Source organism: Pinus tabuliformis, chromosome 2_2 (genome assembly GCF_031772625.1).
Source record: "Pinus tabuliformis cultivar Carrire ecotype Pingquan chromosome 2_2, CPIR1, whole genome shotgun sequence".
Classification (NCBI taxonomy): domain Eukaryota; kingdom Viridiplantae; phylum Streptophyta; class Pinopsida; order Pinales; family Pinaceae; genus Pinus; species Pinus tabuliformis.
Window position 1 is genome coordinate 8,439,847 of NC_142300.1, and position 27,519 is coordinate 8,467,365.

At 32.0% G+C, this 27,519-nt stretch overlaps 1 protein-coding gene across 1 annotated transcript in view; it reads right to left on the reverse strand.

Moving 5' to 3' along the window:
- The window catches only part of LOC149191281 (calcium-dependent protein kinase 3-like), a 39,602-nt gene extending 30,096 nt beyond the window's left edge, over nt 1-9,506 (reverse strand). The window contains exons 1-4 of the mRNA XM_089404152.1: nt 8,480-9,506; nt 8,128-8,251; nt 5,260-5,403; nt 4,876-5,028 (exon numbers count right to left, since the gene is read on the reverse strand). Coding sequence (XP_089260278.1) covers nt 4,876-5,028; nt 5,260-5,403; nt 8,128-8,251; nt 8,480-8,971 — 913 coding nt within the window. The 5' untranslated portion in view covers nt 8,972-9,506. The remainder of the gene's footprint in view (nt 1-4,875; nt 5,029-5,259; nt 5,404-8,127; nt 8,252-8,479) is intronic.
- Between the last annotated feature and the right edge of the window lie 18,013 nt (nt 9,507-27,519).

The following is a 27,519-nucleotide window of genomic DNA, read 5'->3' on the forward strand; positions in this document are numbered from 1 at the left end:
GGCAGCATTATCTCTTAGGATCTCTCCTCCTACTAAAACCCAAAGACAAGTAGAGAGGAAGAGATCCCAAGTGACTGTGTCCAAATGACTTTCAAGGCACCTCTATTTATACTAAAACTTTGAGCACATGTGGGGTTTACTTGGTTGTTGGCCAACCTTGACGAATTGTCCCATAACACAAATAAATTCATATCTCCATGAATACTTATCAAATCAGATGATCTTTAGATCAATCCTACACCTCTCGATGAAAGGGATCCGAGAAAAATATCAGTTGCCATTAATAAGAAGGAGTTTGGCCCTAGTTGCCAATTTTAACAATTACTTTTATTACTTTTCCCATGTAGGATTAAGAACCTTCCAATGTCAATAATCATGTTATCTCTTTCCAACTATAGAAAACATACACAATGATGAAATTCCATCAAATAAAAAAATTTGTCTACCACTTGAAATCACCCCATGCCTTGATGTACTACTAGCTTGGCCACTCAAACCAGATAAATGAACCAATTTGACCTCCCTAGATAATCTCTCAGTGTTATACAGTCATATTATCAAATTCATTGATATTTCAAGCACCCATCAAGATTCAAACCCTTGCTTCTCCAAAACAATAATTTCACCAGCGAGCAATTTGGTCATTATGGAAATCTAATCACTACACTACAAAACCTATTTGCTACATTTGATACGCCACAATCTTCCTTTGACTATACAATCATTCATTCATTTCTCTATCCATTTGTGACAGATGAAGTTGTTTCTATCTTAAAGCCACATTAGCTCAACAAGCATGTATTGTTATAAGCTCATATTTGCATTCCACTAGTTCAAATTGATTTAACTCTTTCCACCTATTGTTTCACATGAATGAAAGCTTAATGTTCTTGATCAAATGATATTACCATCAAACTTTCAAGGACCATCTACATCTTTCAAGGCGTGCTTTAAATTCCAATTTTGACCTTCCAATCCAACAAGCATCTTAAATTTTGATGCATCTAGTTTGATATGAAATGTGAACCCAAAAAAGGTAACACCATTAAGAATTTGAAGAGAAAATGGAGGCTCCCTTCAAAAACTTACATGAGAATTTGAAGAGAAAATGGAGGCTCCCTTCAAAAATTTACATGAGAATTTTACACAAGCTAGTCTTTTGATGGACAAAGACACCGTAAAGCAAGTTTTGCATATTTTTAGAGAGTGGGGGATTTTGGACACCAGTAAGAGGTTATTGCAATCAAACTTCATTGTGTTTATCATTTACTTTTAAGCACAAGATGCAAGAACTAATGCATAAACAAAATATTATGTTTTCCCTCTTGCTATATCCCACATTCAAGATGCAAGAAATATTCTTCAAAATATATAATGCAATGGTTGCAATTAATGAAATAAAAAATCCAAGAATAGTGACCTCGTCTTTATCATTGTGAATCCAAGTAGTTGTAGATCTGCATTTTGTTGGTGTAGGCAACATAACTTTTCTCGAATGGGCAATGTGTCCTTCCTTCCATGGATCACTACCATGGAGCAATTTCATGCCATCAAAATCTCTTTACCATAGGTCACACCTCTACTGAAGACCATGGGTCTACCATGTCCTTTTCATCCAATGATATCAATGCACTGCGATGTAATCACTTCACAAACTTAACAACTTATCAATAGACTAGGATGACAACTCATAAACTGGTAATCTCAAACTTTGTAATTGTTTAAGGACTCACGATCTAACATCTCCAACTAAATTTCAAGCCTCAATGATTCCTCCTCATTTTTCTTCTTGCCGATATCAAGAATAGATTGGGTAGCAACATATATGACTTCCAAGGAAGATGCGAGGAAAACATCCACTTAATGCCTCAAAATTTAGCAAGGCCATATTTTAAGCAACAAATTTTGTCGCCCATTTCCTTCCCACAAAACTTGCAACTCAATTTATATCAATTATGAGGGTCCAGCAGCTCACCATGTTCCCATAGTGGCAATATGGATGACTTCCAATGAAAATTTCAAGCCCACTTCATGCCTTCACGTACTAGCAATAATGTGGTAATTTGAGCAACAAATTTTGTTATCCATTTCCTTCCCACACAACTTGCAACTCAACTTCTATTGATTATGAGGCCAAGCCACTCACCAATCTAACAATGGCAATATGGATTACTTCCAAGGAAGACACAAGGCAAATTCCCACTTCATGCCTTGGCAATTTGGGAAAATGTTATTTTAATTGATAGATTCTACCATCCGTTTCCTTCTGACACAACTTGCAACTCAACTTTCATTGGTTATGATCGTCAAGCAACTCACCAAATTCTTGTAATAGGTCCAATGCCTTCAACATTTTTGTATGGAACTGATTAGACCTAGGGCACAAAAAAAAATAGACATCAACACAAAATAATGCTGCAAATAGAAAATAAGGCCTAGAAAAGCATTGAATCTCTAACTGAAAATTGGTCAAACGAGAAAAATCTAATGGACATTCCAAACCTTATTACTAATCTCAAAAACATACAGAAAATGCATGCATATTTTTTTATAAATATCTGAGAAAATGGGAAGTGTAGATCAAAATTAATCCTCAGTCCATAATAACCCCATTAATGGTAATTGAAACACTTGATTCCATTTCTTTACATCAATGAAAGAAGTGATAAACTCTTCAACCTTTGTTTTTCAAAATGAGGTAAAAAAAAGAACTAAAACTCAAATCTTAAAAAGTTATTGACACAAACCCAATGATATACTCCTTCAACTTGCAGTGTTTTAAAAAATCATGAAATTCTTGTAAGTTCATAAATATTATGTTATTTTTAGGTGATAGCATCATCAACTTGGAAAACTCACGATATATCACAATATTTGCGACACTAATCTTACTTGTTGACTATTTTATTTTCAATTTAAAAGAAAGGAAAAGCATTTTATAACTTTTTCAAAATTTTCATTTCTTAAAGTTGGCTTTTGTTGGAGCGTAAATATGCAAACTACCAATCAAGCACAAAAAAATGGAACCTTAGCCTAGTCAATAGGAAAAGGATGAATTTAAGATTTGTGAAAACTTCATTGTAACACGTCAAGAAGCCCTTCTAAAAGGTTTTCTATAATTTCTTCCAATGGATAAGGTTTCCAATGCCACTATACGAACTAGTCAACCAATATCCCTAAAATAATCATATAGTGCTTGCCTTTGTATATGTCGATTTCATGGTAAAACATCAACCAATAAATACCAATTTGACCTTCAATGGCAAATGCAATGCAAATGAGGAATAGCCTAGTCAATGGGAAAATAATGAATTCAAGGTTCATGGTAACTAAAGAAATACTTTCATTGTAACAAATTCAAAAGACCTCATCAAAGGCTTTCATATAATTTCTTACAATGGTTAAATTTTGCATTGCCACTTATTCTATAATTTGTTTAATATTGCTTGAAAAAATAATAATGACTAGAGAGGAACTAGTCAGCCAGCAAGTCCACAAATATATTGTATAGTGTAACTACTTCTATATCTGTCAATGTCATGATTTCACATCAACCAATAAATACCAACTTGACCTTCAATGGGAAAATGCAGCTCAACTGTGGAATAAAAGAGACAAATAAATCAAATGAACTTAGGCAAGAAACATCCTTTCTGTCAATATTGCATATTGAAAAACCATCTGTGATATACATTACAAACTTCAATGTTATTAACATTCAGTAGACCTTGTAAGAACTTAGTGACAGTGCAACGTATATCTCGCAAGCCCATTTTAACAGCTGGCATACAATTGCAAATCTAAAAAAACGTGGGTTTTCACAAACAGATTTGACTGGAGTGATTAAGCAATAAATAAACGGAGACGGGCAAGGTGACACACACACAACCCAAAAATAAATTTGGGTGGTTCATTTCAATCCTGAAAATATCTCAGGACAAATGTTTTAATGTTAAAGAAGTGATGGACAACCTTGCCCTAATCAAGAAATGATAAGAAACTGACACAAACAAAGGGACTAGAAAAAGTTGTCTGTTGTGGGCAAAGAGATTAATTCACTTGATTATCTTCTCTTGCAGCTATCCAGTCTTCCACCCAGTTTCTCTTTAACGTGGTAGTTTTCGTTACACATCTTCAGAAGATACAATAATCAAATTTGGAAACCAAATTTGTTTTAAATACAAGCCTAAATTCCTTCAATTTTAGCTCATGCAAGTAACAGTTCTAAAGACACACTCACTGTATCATTTGCCAACAGATTAAATATTATATAGAATTTATTCTAAACAGAAAAATATAAAAACTTTACTGCAGTCTTGTCCTTGTAGCTACTACTATATTGAAAACAAAAATTGGGTAATCAGACTTACCCGCTGTGCTCCTATTTCTGTGGATTGCAGAAAGGGCAAAAGATTCAACGAGCATGGAAGATGGCACTGGTTATAAGCTTTCAAATAGATATGTTAAAATACTTTGTAACCGTGCAACATTACAAGCTCTAACAAAATCATACTTCCTTAAACACTGCAGACCAAAAGTTCCCTTCACAAAATGTAAGGAAAAACAGGAATCTTCATTCACCTGTACTGGTGATGAAGGGCCCACTTCACCATTAAATGTAACTTTACAAAGTGAATTAGACTCCTTTATAACCAGCAGAATATAGTTTCATGCTTTTCTTCTATTATTATGTATGCTTATTTTCTGCTGGGGATCTTTAAATGTGGCAGTTAAATTTAATTAAAATATGATATAAATATTTTGAAATTTTCTCTCCCGTTTAATTACTTATATAAACTGAACTCAATCCTGCATATTAAATTTGCAACCTGTAGGCCTCAAGCTAGAATTTAGTTATGACAAAAAGCAACATACCAAGCACTTGTTGAGCAGTTAACCGAATCTTAGGATCAGGCTCAAGCATCTGCCGGACAAGACCCTTGGCATGCTCAGAAACTTTTGGCCATGGATCTCTTTTGAAATCTATCTGACCCCGAAGAATGGCTTGAGCAACCCCCTGCTCCGTTTCTGTATACAATTTGCACAGAATACTCAATACAAATTCCCTACACTCTAAGATTTTATCATTCAAGAAAGAGACATAAATTGGTCACAAAATATTTCTACTAACATTAACATGCGACCCTCGGAACAAACAGGAAGTATATCAATGGAATACACTACTATTAAAATTCAATTTTATGCAGAGGCTGTCATATTGAAGAGCCTGGAAACCATTTTGTTGCATGTTTTGCATACCAGCCCAGAATGGTGGCACTCCACACAATAAAATGTACAGAATGACCCCTGCACTCCACACATCAACCTCTGGTCCATAGTTCCGCTTCAGGACTTCTGGTGCCATGTAATATGGACTACCCACTATTTCAGAAAATCGCTCGCCTGTAAGAGTGACAAAAAACAAACAATGAGCCTATCCTTACAATCAAAATGCACTTTATTTTTTAATAAGCATAAAAAATCCACCAATGGAAGTAAAACAAGTGAACATAACAATTCTATAAGACACTTATGATGTTGAAACCCATTCAGTAAAGTCCTAATTTGTATCACTGCAAACTATGAATACTGTTGTATTAGATGCTTGTATTAAACTAAATATTGCAATTTGCCTCGATATGGCATGCAATGATGTCAAGCAGCCAGAACAAAAGATATACGAAACAAAAGTAGGAAATACATAATTAAAGCCTTACTTCTAAAGTAAAATGTTGCCAAAGTTATCGTCCTAGTGGATGCACCCCAGGGAAGGTGGCAGAAACATCTGCAGCAATTTTTTCACAAAATTGAGAAATGTCTCCCAAAACTGGAGACATCAGTAAACCCTAGGGTGTCGCTGCTGGGACCATTATATTTGCCAAGAAACCGTACACACTTCTCATTCTCTCACTTTCGAATTTTAAACTCATTTGCCTCTTGTGACCAGCACAGACAGGACAAAACAATATAAGGTTTTATGTGCTGATATTTTTGCACGGAAGTGCTGACCAGCATTAGCTATTGAAGAGGACAAAGTCACAAATCTTCCACTTAGATGTCAGTCTTCATGTTCAGATTTGTGGCTTTCTTGATGTTGTTTATCAAAGTTTGTTTTCTGAGTTTCATATTTCATATTTTCTGTGTTGCTTTCAGATAACTTCTTCACTAAATTTGAAAATTTCCCACACCATATCTTCAAGGAGTGCTCTCACACCCTTGTCGATATACGTTCATTCTGAGAACAAAGGAGTCCAAGGTGGATAGAGTGCACAAAAAAAACTTAAATTTCAGATTTGCACTACCAGAATACTACCCCCGCATCCCCCTTTTTCAAAAAATGTCATCCTCATCCCTGTCTACACATACAATCAAACCAACTCTGAAACAGTCCTAGTTTATATTATCAGGTGAGCAAATAGAATCACAGTAACATCATGATATATATGTTTGTATCTATAGAAAAATGTCATGCACTTATTTAGGAATGGTGATACATCAAATACCATATAAAAATGTTGACTGGTCAATAACAATTGACTGTGAAATGGGATAGCTGCTGCCACATGTTCTTTTTTCACTTCCCAGTTCCCACTTCAGTTCGAGGTTACATTTTTACCAGGCAATCTGGTAGTTTCTGTCACCACCACAAATTTAATATTCATGAAACAAGAAATGATTTTAGTTCACAAAAGCATATTTTTCCTTATTACACACCCGAAATTGCTCCGGTCTCTATTAATCTGGAAAATTAAATGCAATACTTCTGCTTTTTATATTGCATTTGTTGACTTGTTTTTGCATGTTTCATGAACAGCACAACAACTTGAATCTGGACTTTCGTTTCCGTATTTTCTTGTCCTGAATGTTTTTAAATTTCGTTATTTTCATCTCTCTGAAATACATGTCCAGAGGAAACCCACCAAGCACTTGCCCTCATTCCAAGGCTTGTACCCAGGGTAAACTGGACTATTCAAAGCTCAAGGCTAACACAACAATTTGCTAAAAACTCAACATGTCACTGCAGGAATTGATCCTTATTTTTCCTTATTACACACATGAAATTGCTCTGGTCTCTATTAATCTGGAAAATTAAATACAATCCTTCTGCTTTTTATGTTGCATTTGTTGACTTGTTTTTGCATGTTTCATGAATAGCACAACAACTTGAATCTGGACTTTCGTTGCCGTATTTTCTTGTCCTGAATGTTTTTAAATTCCATTATTTTCATCTCTCTGAAATACATGTCGAGAGGAAACCCACCAAGCACTTGCCCTCATTCCAAGGATTGTACCCAGGGTAAACTGGATTATTCAAATCTCAAGGCTAACACAACAATTTACTTGCTAAAAACTCAACATGTCACTGCAGGAATTGATCCTGGGTGAGGAGGATACCACTTGTCCTTCTGAACCACCCGAGCTAAATTCAATTGACAATTTCTTTTATTAATTAACATATTATTGACATTTTCCATACATGATACTCCTCAAAATTTGTGACTGGATATGTGGTTTACCTATCACTCAGCCACTAAATGACATTTAGATCCTTGGTTATTCACTTGAAAAGGGTAATTTACACCAGAGGTATATCTGATGTCAAAATGGGACGAGAAGTATTCAAATCCGATGCCATTTAGCTTTTACATTATGTCCTTATTGATTTTGTCATATAAAACCATAAGTCACCAAGCCAAAGTGCTTTTAACTATCAGTCTATCTCCTAACTCACAATATGAAGTAATGTTCTCGGTATGCTACATCAGATAAGGGCACTTGCAAGCACTATTAACAAGAGAAACAAAGGGCAAAATATAGCCACAACATATGATGGATCTTATACATCAGCAAGGACCTTCAAGGCGTTACCGGCTTTTCCAGTGAATTCGTACACTTGTGCTTATAAACTTTTCACAAGACAAGCTAACATTGAACAGATCGCATAATCTACAAAAACTTGTGTTGCTGTTTCAAGCGCAATTCAAAAAAAATGAGACTTGTAGTTGTGTCACATTACGTTTACTCTGCTTAAATTAGATATGGTAAAATTCTTAAAAACCTTTCCCTAAATATTTTAATTAAAGATTAAAAGGCACAGCAAAAGAAAAAATGATGCCATGCACCTACCTGGCTTAAAGAACACAGAAAGACCGAAATCAATAGCCTTCAAAGCTGAATTCTCTTTTTTATTCGCAAACAGAAAATTCTCAGGTTTGAGGTCCCGATGCATCACCCCGTTTTTGTGACACATCTGCATGAAAATTAACAAAAATGTTAAAGCACCACAGAAATTTGTTCGTAAGTCGTTCTTTTGCAAAGTTTGTTTTACGTCAAAATTGAAAGCGGTTCCATAAAAATTATTAGACACAGATGTTGCAAACGTCTATGACCTAACAGCTTCTTACAACAAGGTTCTGTAAGCCATGAGACTGACATTTGCAAGGCTTCTGTTAAAGAACCTGATGCAATGGCTACACACCTGAACAACTTCAACAATAGTACGTGTAACAGCAGCCGCGGCACGCTCGCTGTAATGCCCTCTAGCAACGATCCTGTCAAATAGCTCTCCACCCTCGCAGAGCTCCATGACGAGATGCACAGCGTGGTCGTCTTCGTACGTGGCTTTCAAGGTAACAATGTTCGGATGCTGAGGCAAATTGTTCATTATAGCTACTTCTCGCCTCACATCCTCGATATCTATCGCAGTTCTGAGCTTCCGCTTGGAAATAGACTTGCAGGCAAGCATTTCTTCAGTCTCCTTGTCAGTACAAAGGTAAGTAATGCCGAACTCACCCCTGCCGAGCTCTCTTCCCAGCACATACTTATCATGTATGTTGCGTCCAACGGCCGCTCCTTTCAAAACCGAAACCCGGGGTGCTCCGGCAGGGTTAAAGTCCTGCGAGAACGGATTCGGCCTGCGTTCCTTTCGTACAGTCTTGGATCCTCCGCCAGATCCGCAGCAGTTCCCCATTTATTTTCCGCCAGAACGCCGCGGCTTCAAAACCCTAACGCGGCATGACTTGGCTGACCTTTCCCGTCTGTCATTTCATTAGAGGTCTATGCTTCGCGGAGTCTTCAAACCCTGCCACGCCATGAAACTCCTCTGTATCGCTTGATGATGAAAATTTCGAAAAATCCTAGCAAGGCAATGAAAACCCTGTGCTTCGTTTGCTTCCTTGATTTTCTCACTTGGCCATTGACTGCTGGCTTTATGGCAGAACTTCAAACCCTAGCAAAGCACCGCGAAATCTCGGATTTTCATTTTTTGTTAGTATTTTTCAAGGAGTATATATATGTATGTATAAATATGTATGTGTTGCTTCACCTCCAGAGGCCCAACCTAAGCGTGGCCGTACACTTGAAGCAACCTTACCATACTCCCTCGATTTGCATATGAGTCAGCCCCCGCTCGAAGCTTGTACCAGTCCGCTTCTTGTTCTACAGCCTCCGCAAATTTACCGCGCCTCCTCCGGTAATTTGGTTTCATTTCAGCCAAAGCTGTAAACCTCTTTCCACCTACCACACTTGTACTCCGTGTACAAAAAGACACCGTGACTTGACGCACAAGAGACGGCGTCATCTAACGTGAATAGCACTCCTCACGGCAACTGGGGTTACCCTTCATCGAATCCATTTATCAGTATATGCACAAAATCTATTTTCTGACCAAAACTCATTTTCTGTTTTTTTTAATAATAAATCTAAAATATTTTCAAAACTTGGATTTTATTGTGAATGTTTCCCAATTCCACAGCTTGGTAGCAAAGAGGACAGAAAGGATTCCTCATGCTGTAAAATATACCAATGGTTTAGCTTCCTTCAGATAATTATAAAATATAAATTTTTTTTTGTCAAATATTTATAATTTTTCTATAAAATAGAAAATCTAAATAAGTATATTTTTTATAAAATACAAAATCTAAATAATTATAATAGATTTTATCTATAAGATAAAATGTAAATATTAAAAATTTTAATATAAAAATTATATGAGAATTTTTCAATGTAGACATTTTTAGAAGATAAACCATTTTATTTTTTTATAAAAATGAAATATTTCATATGATGAAATAATACATATTTAAAAATTTTAAAAAGAAAATTTGTTAAAAACAAAACTATATTCAAAATAAAATTTAGTAAGAACAAAGTTATATTCAAAATAAATAAGTAATATTTTTTATATTATTTAAAATAAAATTATACCAAAATTTTTAAAAGTATCCAGAACATTGACTTTATATAACCATAATAGTAAAATAATTTCAACTAATATAAAACCATGTTCAAAAGAATTCGTTCCTAAAACATTGATTTATATAAAAATAAAAATGATTAAAAATAAATCAAATAGTTTAAATTTTGATTACAGAAACACATGAAAAACAAAGAAAAATAAAATAAGAAAAAGGCAAGAATTATATTTGGAAAAACTAAAACTATAAATATAATTATATTTATTTAAAACAATAAATAATAATAATAATAATAATTTAATATGTTAAAGATTAACACAAAAGTTAAAAGTATGAAAAATAATTTGGACAATATAAATGACAAAAATATAAATAATAAAATGCTATAAAATATTTAAATGAGAAATAATTTGGAAAATATAAATGACAAAAATAAAAATAAAAAATAAAATGCTATATAAATATAATTATATTTATTTAAAACAATAAATAATAATAATAATAATTTAATATGTTAAAGATTAACACAAAAGTTAAAAGTATGAAAAATAATTTGGACAATATAAATGACAAAAATATAAATAATAAAATGCTATAAAATATTTAAATGAGAAATAATTTGGAAAATATAAATGACAAAAATAAAAATAAAAAATAAAATGCTATAAAATAAGAAATAATTTGGAAAATATAAATGACAAAAATAAAAATAAAAAATAAAATGCTATAAAATATTTAAATGAGAAATAATTTGGAAAATATAATAGACACAAATAAAAATAATAAAATGCTATAAAATATTTAAAAAATGATGTATAAATAGAAAATGTTACAAAATATTTTTATATATAAACAGAAAATTACATATAAATATAAAGGAATATAAAAAGAAGAAACATTAAGATATATAAAACACAGAAAAATAGAAAAAATAATAAAATAGAGAAAATGGGAAAAAATATAAAATATATGAAAAGAAATTTCAATAAAAAATTAAATATATTGAAAATTTATATGGAAAAATAAAAATGAAATATATAACCAAAAAGTGACTAAAGAATAAGATAGTGTTAAAAAGTAAAGTATAAGGTATTTTCAACTAAATTAATTGGAGAAAACGATAATATTAAATAGAAAATTCAACACAAAGAAAGTCAAAGTACAAAACCACTTGAAATTTACATGAATCATCATTAAAAACTTAATTCTTATATATTGAGATGCCAACTATAAATGGAAACAGTTCAAAATTTTATAGAAAGAAAGAACATTAAAAACTTAATTCATACAAATTGAGATGCTTACTATAAATAGAAACAATTCAAAAATTTATTGGAAGAAAGACAATGTAAAAAACATGAAAAATAGGATTAGAAAATTAAATATGTTGAAAGATGAGATAGAAAATGAAAAAAAAAACAAAAAAAGAAGAAGAGAAAAGAGGTAATTAAAGTGTGTAAGAAAACAATTTTAACATTAAAAAGTTAAAAATATAATTGTTTAAAATTTAAATGAAGCATCAAAAACAATAATTAAAGACTAATTAACATATATTGAAATGTGAAGAAATCTATGAAATCAACACTGGAGATCACAAGGAAAAAATTTATGTAATATAATAAGGAGGTAAACTCTAAATAACACTTTCTTCCACATTATATAATATAATTATAAATTGATAAAAAAGAATAAACTTATATCACAAAAATACAAATAAAATAATTTTAATCAATAATTAATGATAACTATTTCAATGAGCTCTTTTATTTTGATATAAACTATAGATATTTGTAACTCTTTTTCTAATTGAAATTATTTGGTTCACTTCAATTTACCACCAAAACCATGTCAAAATTGGGACCACTCAATAGTTGTACCTGTCACAAACAATGACATAATTCGCAACACTTTTAATTTTTAATTTTCTTTTGAATTTCATATCAAATTTTGGATTTATAACCAATTATTTTTTCTTAAAATAGTGAGAAAATCTATCATAATTGAGTTGTAAAACTAATAGTGGGGACAAGCATCATGCCTCTTTGCAAACGCAGATTAATTCATCGTTATTATTCAACGAAAATCATGTCATATCTAATTACGAGTTGGTGGTCCATATGAGAGTTGCCTTTAACTCTGGCCAAATAATCGTTATTATTCAACGGAAACCATGTCATATGTAATTATTGGTGGTCCATATAAAATTTGGCGTTAGCTCTTGCCAAATAACTATATTCCTTTAACAGTTTAATCTATTTAAATAAATAAAAAATAAACTCTTAACCAGAAAGAAAGAAAGAAAGAAAAAAAAAAAAAACAAACAAACAAACAAACAAATTTAAAAATACATCAAAACCTAAAATAATCAATCAATTATATTTATATAAAACCCTAAAATAACCCATTAATTATGCTTATCGAAAATGTAACCTTTAAATATCTTCAAAATATTGTTATAAGTGGGTATTATTATCAAGTCATGCTTACGCGGTAAAATCTTTAATGATTAAATGCCCGTTTACATTTATTGCAATTTATTCATAAAAATACATAAATTTAGCGATTAAATGGTTTTAACATTAAAAACAAATATTATTATTGCGTTTCTGTTTGGGAAACAAATATTATTATTGCGTTTCTGTTTGGGAAAGCGCGTACTAATCTAAGATATAAATCTCGAAGATCTAGGAGTGTGGGGTGTATTAAATTGCCGAATAAAGTTAAAGTCAAATGTTTTTAAGTCATACCCGGGCCCATAAAACATTTAAAATTAAAACTATATATATAATATTTCTAGAAAACATTTATAGTTAAAACTACATATAATATTTAAAGAATATTGGACTTTTCTTTAGATTTTGATTTGATGTGTCATAAAGAAAAGGCCTGCCTACGTGAGTTGTTATTAATAGAAGGAAAGAGAATTATGGTATTTTTCCCTTGTATATGAAGTAAAGTTATATAATAAAAAGTTATAAGAGTTTCAATCATTTTATAAAAAAAATAAAAAATAAAAAATATGATAATTAAAGTTATTAAAGTTTTGTAATAAAAAATTATAAAAATTTAAATGATTTTATAAATATATATATATATAATATCATAATTAAATTTGAATTGTTTTTAGTGTGATTTTTTTGAAGATTTTTTTAGGTTTTCTGGTCTAATTTCTTTAAAGCTTGATGGGTAACTTTCTGTAGAATCAAAGTGTTATAAGGGCTTTTCATGGTGCTGAATCAAAAACCCAATTTAAATAACACAAATCAAAATTTCACTTCAAATTTTTCTACCACATTCTTTTTTTTTCAGAAGAAAAAGCGATATAAATTATATTAAGGCAATATAAGAAAAACACTGATAAGGTACATATAGCAGTATCCTGTGATTCCTCAAATCAGAGACAAAAACATGGGAAGAAAGCTACAGATATACAGATTTTGAAAAGTGCGAGAGAGCAACAAAACACATTGGACACCAAAAAATCGAAAAAATCACAATAAAGACAACTCCAATTAAATTTAGTAATACTAACAAATTAAATGTTTAATTTATTTAATTGAATTTTAATTTATTTATTTTTTAAGTTTACTCTATTATTCATTATTGATATTAAATTTATTATTATTTTATAAATTATATATATATCTCATTGATATTAAATTTATTATTATTTTATAAATAATATTAAAATATATATAGATTTGTTTTATTTTTTATATATTTTATTTAATTTTTTTAAAAATTGATTTGCAATTTTTATTTGTAAATTTAATTTCTTCTTTTTTATATACCAGTACTATAATGTAAGGTAATTATTGTTTAATTTTTATGTACATATTTCTAAGTACCTATGGTTTAATTTTTATGTCCACATTTACTTAGTATGATACTTTATTTTACAACTTTTTAGATTTTTTCCATTTTTATTATTTATATGAATTAATTTTTAGATTTTTAGTTGTGTTTTTTTTTTTTTTTTCCAAATTCAAATATTTAAGTATTTTCATGTCTTATGTTAAATAAATAAATAAATGTTTTTATTTAAAGGTCTTTTTTTATTAAACCCTTCACTGTTTTATATTTTACAATTTAAATCGTTTTGCATTTTAAGAATATTTTCATTTTGTTTTTAAATTAATTTTAATTTAATAGTTGTTCATTCCAGTGGGGGTGGTGAGCAGGTGATACAAAATCTGGCTCTTAGAAGGAAAAATAATTGAGAATGACGCATGTTCTTAGATATGTGGCAACCGAGCCAAGTGGTAGAGGTCGGCTAAAAACATCTAGAAGGCATTGGTTTCTTACTTATATATTCAAGCTGGCCAACGTACTAAGCATTATTTGGTTTCTTGGTATGGGAAGGAGCGTGAGTGGTTTTAGCTTGTTTGAGTGTGCACATGCTTGTTACCTGTTCATGCCCGTTGGTTTGGGTGGCTTGAATACGAATTGGTTTGGTTGCGAAAGCTATGTGGATAGTGTGTGCATTGTTTGGGTGACTTTTAGGACAGTGTGGAATCTAGGAGAAAGGAGTTGGGCCCTACTCACAGAGTAGGCCTGCAACACATAACACAACATTCACAATGCTAACTCCAACAACATTGCTCAGCCCTAGCCGTAATCCTTGAGCCATTGTTGGAATCTTGGTAAATGGAGGTTCCTCCTTCGGTCTTAATTACCAATTGTCGTATGCTTCTAGTCAATGTCTAGTGGTCTCGGTCATGTTTATTTTCTTGGAGGGTGTCGTTCTGAGCCAAAATCTTGTTTTGGGGGTTTGGAGAGGTGGAATTGTGTGGCCCTTTTTCATAGGAGGCACTATCAAGGACTCTTTTTCAAGGGTTGGTAGCAATTTGTGTCATAGTTGGTGTGTTGATGGTGCTTGTGGTTGTTGTGGGCACAGGGTGAGTGCACTCTCTCAGGCAGGTCGGAATAACTGAAAGTGGGGGTGTGGTTCAGGCGCTTCCTCCATTATGAAGAACTGGTGCTTTTTAAGTTGGAAGGGTATATTTCGCCAACAAGGGCATGTTATGCATGGAGCTAGGCCCAGGGGCCAACCGAGGGAGCGGCTTGTCCGCGAGGAGGAAATGGGTGATGATGTGGAGGGAGTCACGAGCATGGAGGGTGAAGTGGCACATGTTTGTGCCTAGTCTCTAGGTCAGGTGGAGCGGTTGTTGTCGCTGGCTTCCATTGCAAAGCAACTTCGCGACATCCTTGATAACCTAGAGGTCATCTATCACAGAGATACGATGACATAAATGAGACCATAACGTACATCAAGGATATCCAATTAGTTAGGGGGATATTGTGGATAGGCTTATCTCTATGCGCCGAAGTCAATGTCGCACTAGTGAGCAGTTGGATGAGATTGAAGCAAGACTTGCTCACATTGACTTCCACGTTCATGAAGGCCACAACCCCCTAGGGGCTCCCGATAGTGGTCATGCACCAATTCATCTCCCTTGATATGTCATTTGTCGGTTGCTTTTTGGTTTTGCTAATGTTTTGGGCTATCTAGTTAAGCCTTTGGTATTATCTTCTTTGTTTTTGCAATGCTCTCATGGCTAACAAATCCAATTAAAATGAAAGTAAAAGAAAAAAAACATATAAATTGTACAATGTATCTTTTAAAAATTTAATAAAAATGTTTTGACCAACAAAAAAAATAATAATAATTAATTATTACTAATTATTATTAATATTTTAATTTTATTAATATTTCTAACTATATTAAAATAATATTCTTCTATAAATAATATTCTTGTAAAACAAAATTAATATTTTTTTACTATTATTCGTAAAATCATAATATATTTTTATATTAATTTACCTTAATTTTATCTAAAATATACTTCAATTTATATTTCACATCTATATAAAAATATAAAACCATATTTCTTTTAAGAAATATTATATGAAACTTTATTTTATATATTTTTAAAAGAAAAATACTTTTCATCTTATAAAATGTTTTTCATAAATATATATTGTCTTATAAAAAATCAGTCTATAGCAATCATGTATGTTTAAATTGAAAATGACCCCTAGCATGATGTGAATGTTTGAGGTCTCATTAGGTGAGTGACTTTGGGTATGATTGTGTAATGTTTTGGTTTGAAGAATAATGGAATCTTTTTGACTTTTGTTGTTAATGGTTTGAGTGGAAATTGAATTGGATTAGGTAAGTTATGAATATTAAATAATCATTTTGACTTTTTTATATAGTAAATATATATTTTTAAGTATTTGTATTATTATAATATTTATAATAAAGATGATTGTTATATTAAATATAGTTTTTAAGTATTTGTATTATTATAATATTTGTAATGAAGATAGTTGTAACTTAGATTTATTTTGGGTAGTTGAGAAAAATAATTGTTATTTTCTCCATCAAAATTTAATTTCAATAAAAATATTATGTTAAATTCAAACTAGTATATTGTTATAATGATTTCAAACTTTGTTATTAACTAAACTTATATTTTAAAAAATTTAAGATTCATTTTTAATATTAGTTTTGACAAAAAAAATTAAAACCTTAATATATATGGTTTTTTTTCAATATAAACATTAATATTTTGGTATTATTTATATTTAAATTAATTTTAAAATATTTATAAAACACTTTTTAAGTTTATAAAGTATATTTTGTTTTTGTTTCTTCATTAAAACAAAGTTTAATGAAAATATAAAGTGAGTAGTTTTTAAGTGTGATTTTTTGGAAAGTTTTATGGTTTATTTTCGGATCTAATTTGTTTAGAATCCGGGAGGGATTCATTGAAATCACAAGTTTGACAGGTGAACTCTTCACAATTGAAGTGCCCCAGGGGTTTTTGAGGGTGTTGAAACTATATTTTTTAGGGTGTTGAATCCATATATGTAGTAGAAAAAACCAGTTTAAACAACACAAATCAAGATTTGAGCACAATTTTTTTGTGGGATTCTGGCCAAAAATACCCCAGAAACTCCAAAAAGTTGCACCTAAAGACTACTCCAATATAAAGTATAATGTTTATATTATGAAAAAACTTTAACTTACTTTGAATTGTTGTAGTCTATCTGTGATAGGTTTTGGAAAGCTTTTCGGTATATTTTCCGGTCTAATTCGCACAAAATCTAATAAAAAATTATTGGAATCACAAGTTTGAATTGAAAACTCTCCATGATTAAATCCATATATGTTAAAAGCCAATTTTAAATAACAAAAAATAAAAGTTAGTTAAAATTTTATCTAGAAAAATCTAAAACATAATATATTTAGACAAAACTCTTTGAATTAATTAAAAAATAAGTATATTTTAACTTTTACTAACATCTAAAAATAAGTTAAAATTTATTTTAATAATTTAAAATTAACATTAATTATACATCCTACACCCTTTGTATGAAAAGTAAAAGTGTATATAAATTCTAGAGTAACAAATCAATGGAATGAATCCTCCATTTTCTCATTTTATATAAATCTATAATAACAATAGAAAGATTATTTAGTAAAAGTGTATATAAATTCTAGAGTAACAAATCAATGGAATGAATCCTCCATTTTCTCATTTTATATAAATCTATAATAACAATAGAAAGATTATTTCATTTTCTCATTTTCAATTTATAATAAAATTAAAAATCTATTTTATTACGGAACTTAATATCCGCACACTTTAAGATACTAAATTTATCATAAAAACTAAAAATGTAACCTAAATTCACCATTCCATTATAAATCTTAAGTTTTGGATCTTACTTATCATGCTTCCTAATGCTAGCCTTCTCTAAAAACCCATTTTTAGCGGCCTCTTATCTCACTACCCAATTTTATTTAAAAAAAACACACAAACATCTTGGATCATAAAAAATAAACTCTATTCAACACACAACTATGGTAACATGTTATGCACTTCTTAACCTCAAATATGAAGAAACATGTTCTCATCAACATTTTATTCAATTCAATCTTAAATTTTCATATCTCTTATATCATTATCTTTCTCTCAACATTGAATCAAATTTTTAACTTATTTTTATTTTTAAATTATTTTAAATACTTATTTTTAAACATTTTATTAATTTAAATATTAATATTAAATTAAATTAAGCACCTATAAAAATATTAAATTAACATCTATTTAATAAATTTTTCCAATTTAAATTTTATATATAATTTTCTAATTATTTAAAAAATAAATATATTATTTAATTAATAATTACATTAAAAAAATAAATTTATATAATAGGAAAAATTTCAAAACTACATCAAGTTCACTTATATATTTATTTAACTAATTTTAAATTTTACTTCATATTAACATAAACCAATTTAAATCTATTTTAACTCTAAATCTACCAAGCACCAAGAAGGATTGAATCCATGTTCATTCTAAAAGAGAGGTTTGCATCTCAAGATTTGATCTTTCTCGACACTTGGTAGATCCAGAATTAAAATGGATTTAAATTGTTTTAATTTCTCCGTTTAAATAAACCATATTCCACGTGAATACCATAAGTCAGTGTCATGGGTTCTCATAAACTTGGAGCTGAAAAACCACTTATAACTTATTAATTCAAATTTATCTTAATTATTAAAAAAAAAATTAATTAAAATTATTTTTAAATATAGCGTAAAGTTTTTTATTTTTTATTTTAATTTATTTTAATGTGAAGTAATCAAAATATTTACTAGAAATTACAACATCCGGAACACCTCTCGAAACAATTGTATTATTTGACTTTATATTTCATATTTTGAGTTTAAGTGTGGACTTTGTCTGATCGCTTTATAATAATGCATTATTAAAAGAGCCATTCTCTTAACTATGCATTCGTAATCACTATATTCCCGTTCGAGGAATGATAATGTGGGCACATGGATTTCCTGACAAGGCTTTGGTTAAAATGTTAGTGTTAATGAGAGAAGCAATGGAAGAATATAAAATTAAAACAAATCTGGAAGAGGAACCTGAAGGACTAAGTGAATCAAGGTACATACATTGGATGAAGAGATGGGTTTTTCTTTATAGAATGTGAATAATTAATGGAGGATTTGTTAAATAGGTGGACCATTTTGGGAAGATAGTAAGAGAAGTGTGCAAGAGAGTCCACGTAAGGAAAATGTCGAGGGAGTCAAGGTGTACATGGTAGTCAAGGTGTACGAAGATAAATCCTAGGATTTGTTGGTTTTTTTTTTTTTTAAATAGTTGGTGAAAACTTGATGAAGAATTTGTTTGGTAGGTTTAATATCTTTGTTATTTAAGGATGGTAGTCATGTATATAGTTTAAAGAGTTTTTAATAAGTTAATTGTGAGTGGATATTTGGTGGGAGGATGTGATGAAAGAATTCATAAGATATATGTTTTTGTTATAAAATATAAAATACTATTAATTACGAGAGTTTTTTTTTTATAATTCTGAATTTTTTATAATTTAAAAGAATGAAAGATTTAATTGGGTTTATAGACTCGAAATCTTATAAAGCATACTTTAACATAATTTTTTGAGTTTGGAGCATAGTAATTTGTTGGATTTAAAAAGGAAGAATTCAAGCACCCATGGTAATGGTGTCATGTAAACATCATTCTTAGAGTCTTTAGTTGGTCTTTAAAAGGAAAGTGTGTAAGTATCAAGGGTACATGTGTTATTTGTCACTCACATAGCCCTACACATGCATTGATTAGTCATGATTTGTTGATGTAATCATGCATACCTGGCAAGATCTTGTTGGCTAGAATTGACAAGACATCTCATGTGTCACCTCTCCCAATTGAAACTCCTTTATATATCCTGCATATTGTGAAGGGGATGCTCTTGTAAAATTCTACTTTTAGCACGAAAAAATGAATTTGTCTTTCCCTTTAATGTTTAACATTGTTAATTGTTGTTAGTTTCACGACATCTTTACCAAAACAAATGTTGCCATGCCTAGTAATAATTGCTAGTAGTGGAGTATTTTTCCAAATGTTCAAGTGAAAATAATGTGTGATTAGTTATGTTTGAGCAACCTAATTGTTTGAGCATTTCTTCCTTCTTGACTTACTTTTCCAATGTGATGGATGGAAATGCCACCCTCATGGATCAAAGGATTTGGGGAAACCATTTTGTCAAATCTTTCATTTAAAACTACACAAGAAGCATGAGATTTGTCATGGCATTCACAAAATCTATGGTGAAGATGAGCATCATTGGAGTGAAGACAAGGATGGATAGTGATATTTGTAAGGTCTACTTAGTGGTTAACTAATAATCAAACAATAAGGGTATCCAACTATGTCATGAACAATGATAAAACATATATTTTATGATATGAATAACATCGTAATTATGTGTTCATATTTTTCTCATAACAACACATAACATTTTACCATTCTATCAATTAAATATCCTTGTTCATCACCACATCAATGCTCATAATGTTTGGTGTCTATCTATTGGATAGAAGGGCAAGTAGAACTAGAGACTTCTCCTTCAAGCTAGAGTTTTGATTTGATTTATATATATGTATATATATATAAGGAGTACAACTCTCTAGTGACCCAAGTAGTTTGCATTATATTTACAATTTTGGTTGCCAAGTGAAAGAGGCAAAATAACAAAATATCAAGAAGTGATGATGATTGTATTTGTGGTGGTGGCGAATAAGATTGGGGAATTGGAGTGGTTGCCAATGGTGGAAGCCTTTCAAGGGATAATCAATCGCTTTTGAGACAACGCGGTGCTCACCCTTGTCTGGATTGCAAATTCATCTTCCTTTCATTCTAACATGGATTGACCAGGGAATTACAATCCTCCAAATTCCGCAGAAAAGAATTTCATAGGTTGTATCTCATTATCTTCCTTCCACCTAAACCAAATGAAGGAGGAGGGGTCATGTTGTGTGAATCTTTCTCTCATCAATCTACAAAGGCCCATATGAGTTTCATATGTTTCATTACATGTCTAAGATATCCAACAAAACTTCAGTATATGAGTATCACAATCCCTTGCTCTCCATCATCCATCTTCTAATGAGGAGTCAGGTTATAGTTTTCACAATCTCAAATATCAAGTGTAACACCATCCAACCTTCACTTTGAATCGAGGTGAGATACATCTCATGTTCCCTATGAAATGTGACATAAAGAGCTATGTCAAATAGGGGTTGGATGAGGAGGTGTTGGATAACATGGTAGAATTTCATTCCATCACCTATGTTGTCTTTGAGATGTGTGATTAATATACAATGTAGAGGAGGGAAATTAGGTGGCAATTTTTTTTTAAACAAGGGCTTTTAGATGACAAGGTTCAGTGACAGTAGTTTGTAGAAATGCAACATAATTAAATAAACACCTCCAACATATTTATCTTTGTTGTAGGTAGGTAATGTAGTGTTAATTATTTGTTTTTATTATAAGATATTTAATAATTTTGTCAAATTAAGCATTCAGGTAAACCTAAAACATGTTCATTATTATTTATTTTATTTATTTATAATTGCTTAATTACACATGTCATTCTAAAGCTTCAGTTCAACAAAGCCTTGGATGTGGAGAACCTTGACGTAATTTTATGAACATGGATCATAAGTCTTGGAAATTCATAGCCCCAAGGGATAGATCAATTGGTCAAGTTCTCGTTGCTAAGTAGCTTGCCAATTGGGAGGTCACAGGGTCAAATCTCCTCGACGCCCTTGGGGTTAGGCCCGATCAAATAAGCCGATGGGTAGATCTCTTTGGGTGGATCTGCCTAGATTATTACTCGTGGACGTAGCAGCCACTTAGTGATCGTGAACCACACTAGGAAAAAAAAAGTCTTGGCAATTCATATCACTAATTTGTTTAACTACATGGTGACCAATGGCTTTCCACTTTCTTGGACCTCCCATATCATTGACCCCATCAACAAAAGTGAAGATAATAATGATCCCAATAACCATTGTATTATTATGGTTTCCCGTGTCTTGACTCTTGATTAAGTTCTTTCCCATAACCTTGGGTATTCACATTTCTAGATGGCTAGTGAAAAATAGGTATGGGGCTAAAGAACGAGCATAATTCAGGAGGAACCATTATACATGTGATCTTGTCTTTAGTCTTGCCTTCATCATCATGTATGTTAAGTATAACAAGCGTAAAGTATATTGTTTCTTTGTGGATATTGGAAATGCATTTGAACAAATCCTCCACACCTATAAGCTAATGGGCTTAAGGCTTTGGATCTTCCTCCCTTGGTAGTCTTGCTTGTGATGACACTTTGTGAGACCATCGTTGGCAACGTACGAATAAGGTCTAATGAGATTAAGGAGGTTCATTGTACTATAGGTGTTAAACAAGGTTACCCACACTCTCCTTCACATTATGAACTCTACATTCATGAGATAAAGGACATTTTATTAAATTCACTAGATGTCATGAATAGTTACTTACTCTTCAAACTCTAAATTGATATTTTCCTATTTGTAGATGATATTATCCTCATGTCCCACACACTAAATGGCCTTCAAAGAAAACTTGACATCTTAACTTCCTTATGTGACACTCGTCAGCGTCATGCTAATTCGGTAAATACAAAACTCATGGCCATTGACATTCCTAAAAGGGAGGCAAGCAATGCGATTCTTACTTATAGAGGTGGGAGGTAAAGTTAGAATCTTCATACGTATATTTAGGGGTCCTCTTCTCTATACCATTTTTTCTTAACTTCAAGGGTAGAAGCAATATCAAGCAAGGGATAGGTGGTTATTACCACTCTTGAAAAGTAATGTTTTCAAGACATATCATCAAATATCTAACTCTTTCACTCATTAGTTACACCTATTATTGTGTATGGATGTGAAGTTTGAGGACCTTACATTCAACGAGTAAAATATAATGGGATAAACTAAGAAGATGTTATGACGTTATCCAAACATCTTCATGCCAATATATCAATGCTTCACACTACCATTCTTGTAAAATTTAGCATAGCCCCACTCATTGCTTCAATAATATTTCATGTGGTATGGATGATACAAAAGTTCAAGGGGATGGGTAACTCATAGAATTGTATCCTTATACACCAATATATTTGTCTCAACTCCTCCATGGAGGAGGAAAAACATGGGATCAATCCATGATGGTATGTGGGAACCTCTTCATTACTTCACTGGATTAACCTCAATATTGATAAAACCCCCTTACATAACTTCTCAATGGATGCTCCCAATCTTTCCAAGAGTGAGATAAAAAGGGTATTCATATTTAGAATTATAAAGCCTACCTCTAGTCCACATGATTTAAATATATGAAGATTCTATCTTCCAAACTTCAATGCCAGTTAAACTTCTATCTCATTTGTAGTGATGTATTTCTCTATTCCCAAGGTACATTAATATTCTAGTTTCCTTGCAACATGACAATCCCTATCATCCAAGTCAAAGTTTGATCCCTCTAATTTCACATTGAGATATATCACCATTGTGGCCAAGGGCACCATATCTATCATATCATCTTTTTAGAGTCCTAGACTTTAGACCATTTTGCATTCAAATGCTCTCCCTAATATGAGACCAGAGGACATACTATTCTTTTGCTTTTTTCAAAAATTCACTTAGTCCTTTTCATGCACTTGTGACTAACGATGACTAGAGATGCATAGGCATCTTCCTCCAAGAGATGTTCAACCTTCATTGATGGCTCATCATATATTAGTTCCCTAGACCTACATGCACAAAGTTTATTACATCTTACTTCTAACCCTCTAAAACTAGTGGCTAGAAGAGGGCCCATGGCCAATGTCCAATCCAACAAGGTGTTGTAAAACCAATGATTCCTATGGTCTCATGTCCATCAAGAATTTCTTTATGACCAATAGAAACAGGTCTTAGCCAACAAACCTTCTTTTTCTTAAACGTCTTCATTAATCCCCATCTCATTGGATCAGTGCTTTTAAGTTATTTTTTATTTCCTTATTTTGGTTATTTTTCTCTCTTTCATGTGTTCACCTTCCCCTTGTCATTTTCACATATTTTAGTCTTCATTGTCCCATGGGCTTACTTTAGCCTTAGCAAAAATTGATATCTAAATTAAATTAAATTAATCATTTATGAATTCAGGCCTCTGTGATCCATAATGAATTGAGAAAAGTATTTCGATAAAAATCACATAGTAGAATTATTTGTCGACATGTTTCGAACCAACCAGTGTGGTTCATCATCAAGGCCAGGTGAAGAGGCGGATCATGGCCAAGTCTTAAATAGAGAGCAATGTAGAGACCCTAATATCATGTAACGAATATATTAAACGGCTAATTATTGAAAAATAATATTTAATATATGTAATTAATTTATTAAAATCAAATATTATTAAATAAATTATATTAATAGGTAATAATAATTTTTATTTGGGCCTGGAGTATGCCCTAAAACTGCTTCTGCTTGGCTAAGAGCTCGTCTTCCTCGGACGTAAGGAAACAGGTTAACGGCCCAAGACCCAGAGGCATCTGGCAGGAGTGAAAGTCTGCTCCCTTACGGACCACCAGCGGGTTATTTCAGGTGGCGTGGTTTTCCTTGATAACAATGATGTGTCAATTGACATTTGCGGATAGCAGCCAGAGATGGCTGTCCTCACTGTTGGTTTTGACAAACTGAGTTTGATAGGTTTTTCCACCTTTTGAAAAAAAAAAAAAAAAAAAAAAAAAAAAAAAAAAAAATTATTACCTATTAATATAATTTATTTAATAACATTTGATTTTATTAAATTAGTAACATAGATTAAATATTATTTTTCATTAACTAGCCATTTAATATAGTCGTTACATGATATTAGGGTCTATATATTGCTCTTTATTTAAGCCTTGGACATGATCTGCCTCTTCACCTGGTCCTGATGATGAACCACACTAATTGGTTTGAAACGCGTCGACAATTAATTCTACTATGTGATTTCTATCGAAAGACTTTTCTCAATAAATTAATCATGTGCAAGCTCTTAATGTATATTTGTCAACCTTGTATAATTAATTGTCACAAATAAATTCTTAATAAAACAAAAAAGTTGCAATAGAAAACACACATGTTGATACAAATATTTTATCTTGGAAACCCATATGTATGTATGTATACATATCCCGCGACATCCATAAGTTGCCAATCCATTTACCCCTTAACTAAACCTACAAAACCATGGGCTAAACAACCATGTTAAAAAAACCCACTAAAGATGAAAACCACCAAAACTGGATGCAAAAAATCGCCTCCTCAACCCCCCCCGCCCCTCTCACCCCCCTTTTTTTTTGTTTGGTGGGGGGGGGGGGGGGAAGGTGTCTGCGCTTGAACCATTGCATAAGGGGGTTTCCATGTTGTTATGCTAAGTGGAATGTACGATGCATGAGAGTAGTCGTGCAAAGAATATAACACATACCAAACATTTTCTCACTTGTTGTTTTCTTTGCACATAAGGAGTCTCAAGAGTGCATCGTCAACAATCCAGAGCAATAATACCCATTATTTTTCTACACCAAGAGAACTTCTCAATGCTCATAATTTTTTTAATGAATCTACAACATTCTTCAAAATGTACACCTTCACTAAAATACCTATCTTTTTCAACCATATCTCTCACAAAGTTATATTAAACATCAATATGCTTTGCCTTTGAATGATACGCTAGGTTCTTCACTAGGAAGCTTGCATTTTCACGGTCACAATGTAACAACCCTAGTGAAAATTCCATGTAATAAAAGTTAAAAACAATAACCACGGATGAATGGGACACTTATTCCAAGCTGAATGTTGAGAAAGACATCCTAGGGTGTGTTCATTTGGTTGTTTATGGCTAAGGAATTTGACAAAGGCAATGGCTAAGGCTTTGGAAAGGAAAAATGACATTTTGGCACGATTATTTATGAAAGTAATGGAAATTAAGAGAAAAAAGGTGAAAGGTCACATGTTGCATGTGAGGAGGAAAATGAAGGAAAATAATGGAAAATGAAGAAAATAGAGGCCTCATTCATAAAAAAAACTTCTCAGGATCAGTTGGTAACCTTTTGTCAGTTCAGTTTTGGAGCACTCTGAATATTATCTCTCTCTCATACTCTTGGATACTTAGAGTTTTTATTGGAGAACTTTGGCACTGGAGCAAGAAAGGAAAAGAAGACAAGAGGAAGCAAACATCAAGCAAGGAAAGGCAGGATCAAGCAGCGACAACAAGATTTATTGCAGGTATCGGCTTGCATGTGTATTTTCCTTGCTAGATTTGGCATGCATGGCATTGCATGTGGTTCTTTTCTATCATGGCATGGGTTTTGCTAGGTGTAATAATTTTTTTCAGCCTAGCCTTTCCATTTCCGAATAGCCATGGTGTGATGGGGTTCTCATGTTTTGGTTGAGCTAGATTGTCGGATGGATTCGAAGCTGAGTGAGGTGGATCTCCGAAATGATAGAACACATGGCCTAGTAACCCCTGAATCAGAATGTGGGTTGCGGTAAAGCCAGATTTTGTGTTGCCTCAGATGGCCTAGGAATCCTTGCTGGTGAATGGCAGGATATATGGTAAAGCCTAGAGGTGGTTTGCTCTTCGTTGGGCCTAGTAATCCTGGGTTTGGGATATGCAGTAAAGCCTGGAGAGTGGGTCTCAGTTTAGGGCCTAGTGATCCAAGTTTGGATTGTGGTAAAGCGTGAGAGACTAGGAGACAGGAAAATTCGTCAAGGTGTAGGTAGAGAAATACGGTGGAATCCATGCATGTTTGACCTAATGATCGGGTGGATATCACGGTAAATCCTGTTATGATGTGTTCATTGTGTTGGCATAGTGATCCAGGATGGATTATGGTAAAGTCTGGTTTCTATTGATGAGGGTGAGGTGGTTTAGCCTCGATATTCCCTGGTTGAGTTCTTTTGGTTTGAATCCCACATTCATGCTTGGAATATGGCACGGGGGTGAATGGCTGAAGAGAGATTTGGCTTAGCCATTCTATGGTTGGGTGGAACAAGGTAGTCCCATCTCCAGTTGGTTGATTGCATTGATTACTGAGAAATTCATTCCCTTGATTTCTATGTGTAAATGTACTGATGTATATATGGATTTTGATGGCTGATATGTTTATGGTATTGATGTTCCTACTATGCTGATTATGTGTACACTTTGTGACAACAACTACGTATTCCTCTCAACATGTTTTTACTTGTATTTGAATGGATATGGTATCTATGACCTAATAAGTGAGAAGGCAGCAAATGGCATGAGGGAATAATGGTTCATAAAGATTCTCATATAAGTATGAGATCCCTGCACTTAATTATGTTGTTTACACTTGTAGGTTACATGTTGACAATATGTTTAATGAAATGTATGTCATGGCTAGTATGGGTTTGGTTAAGGTC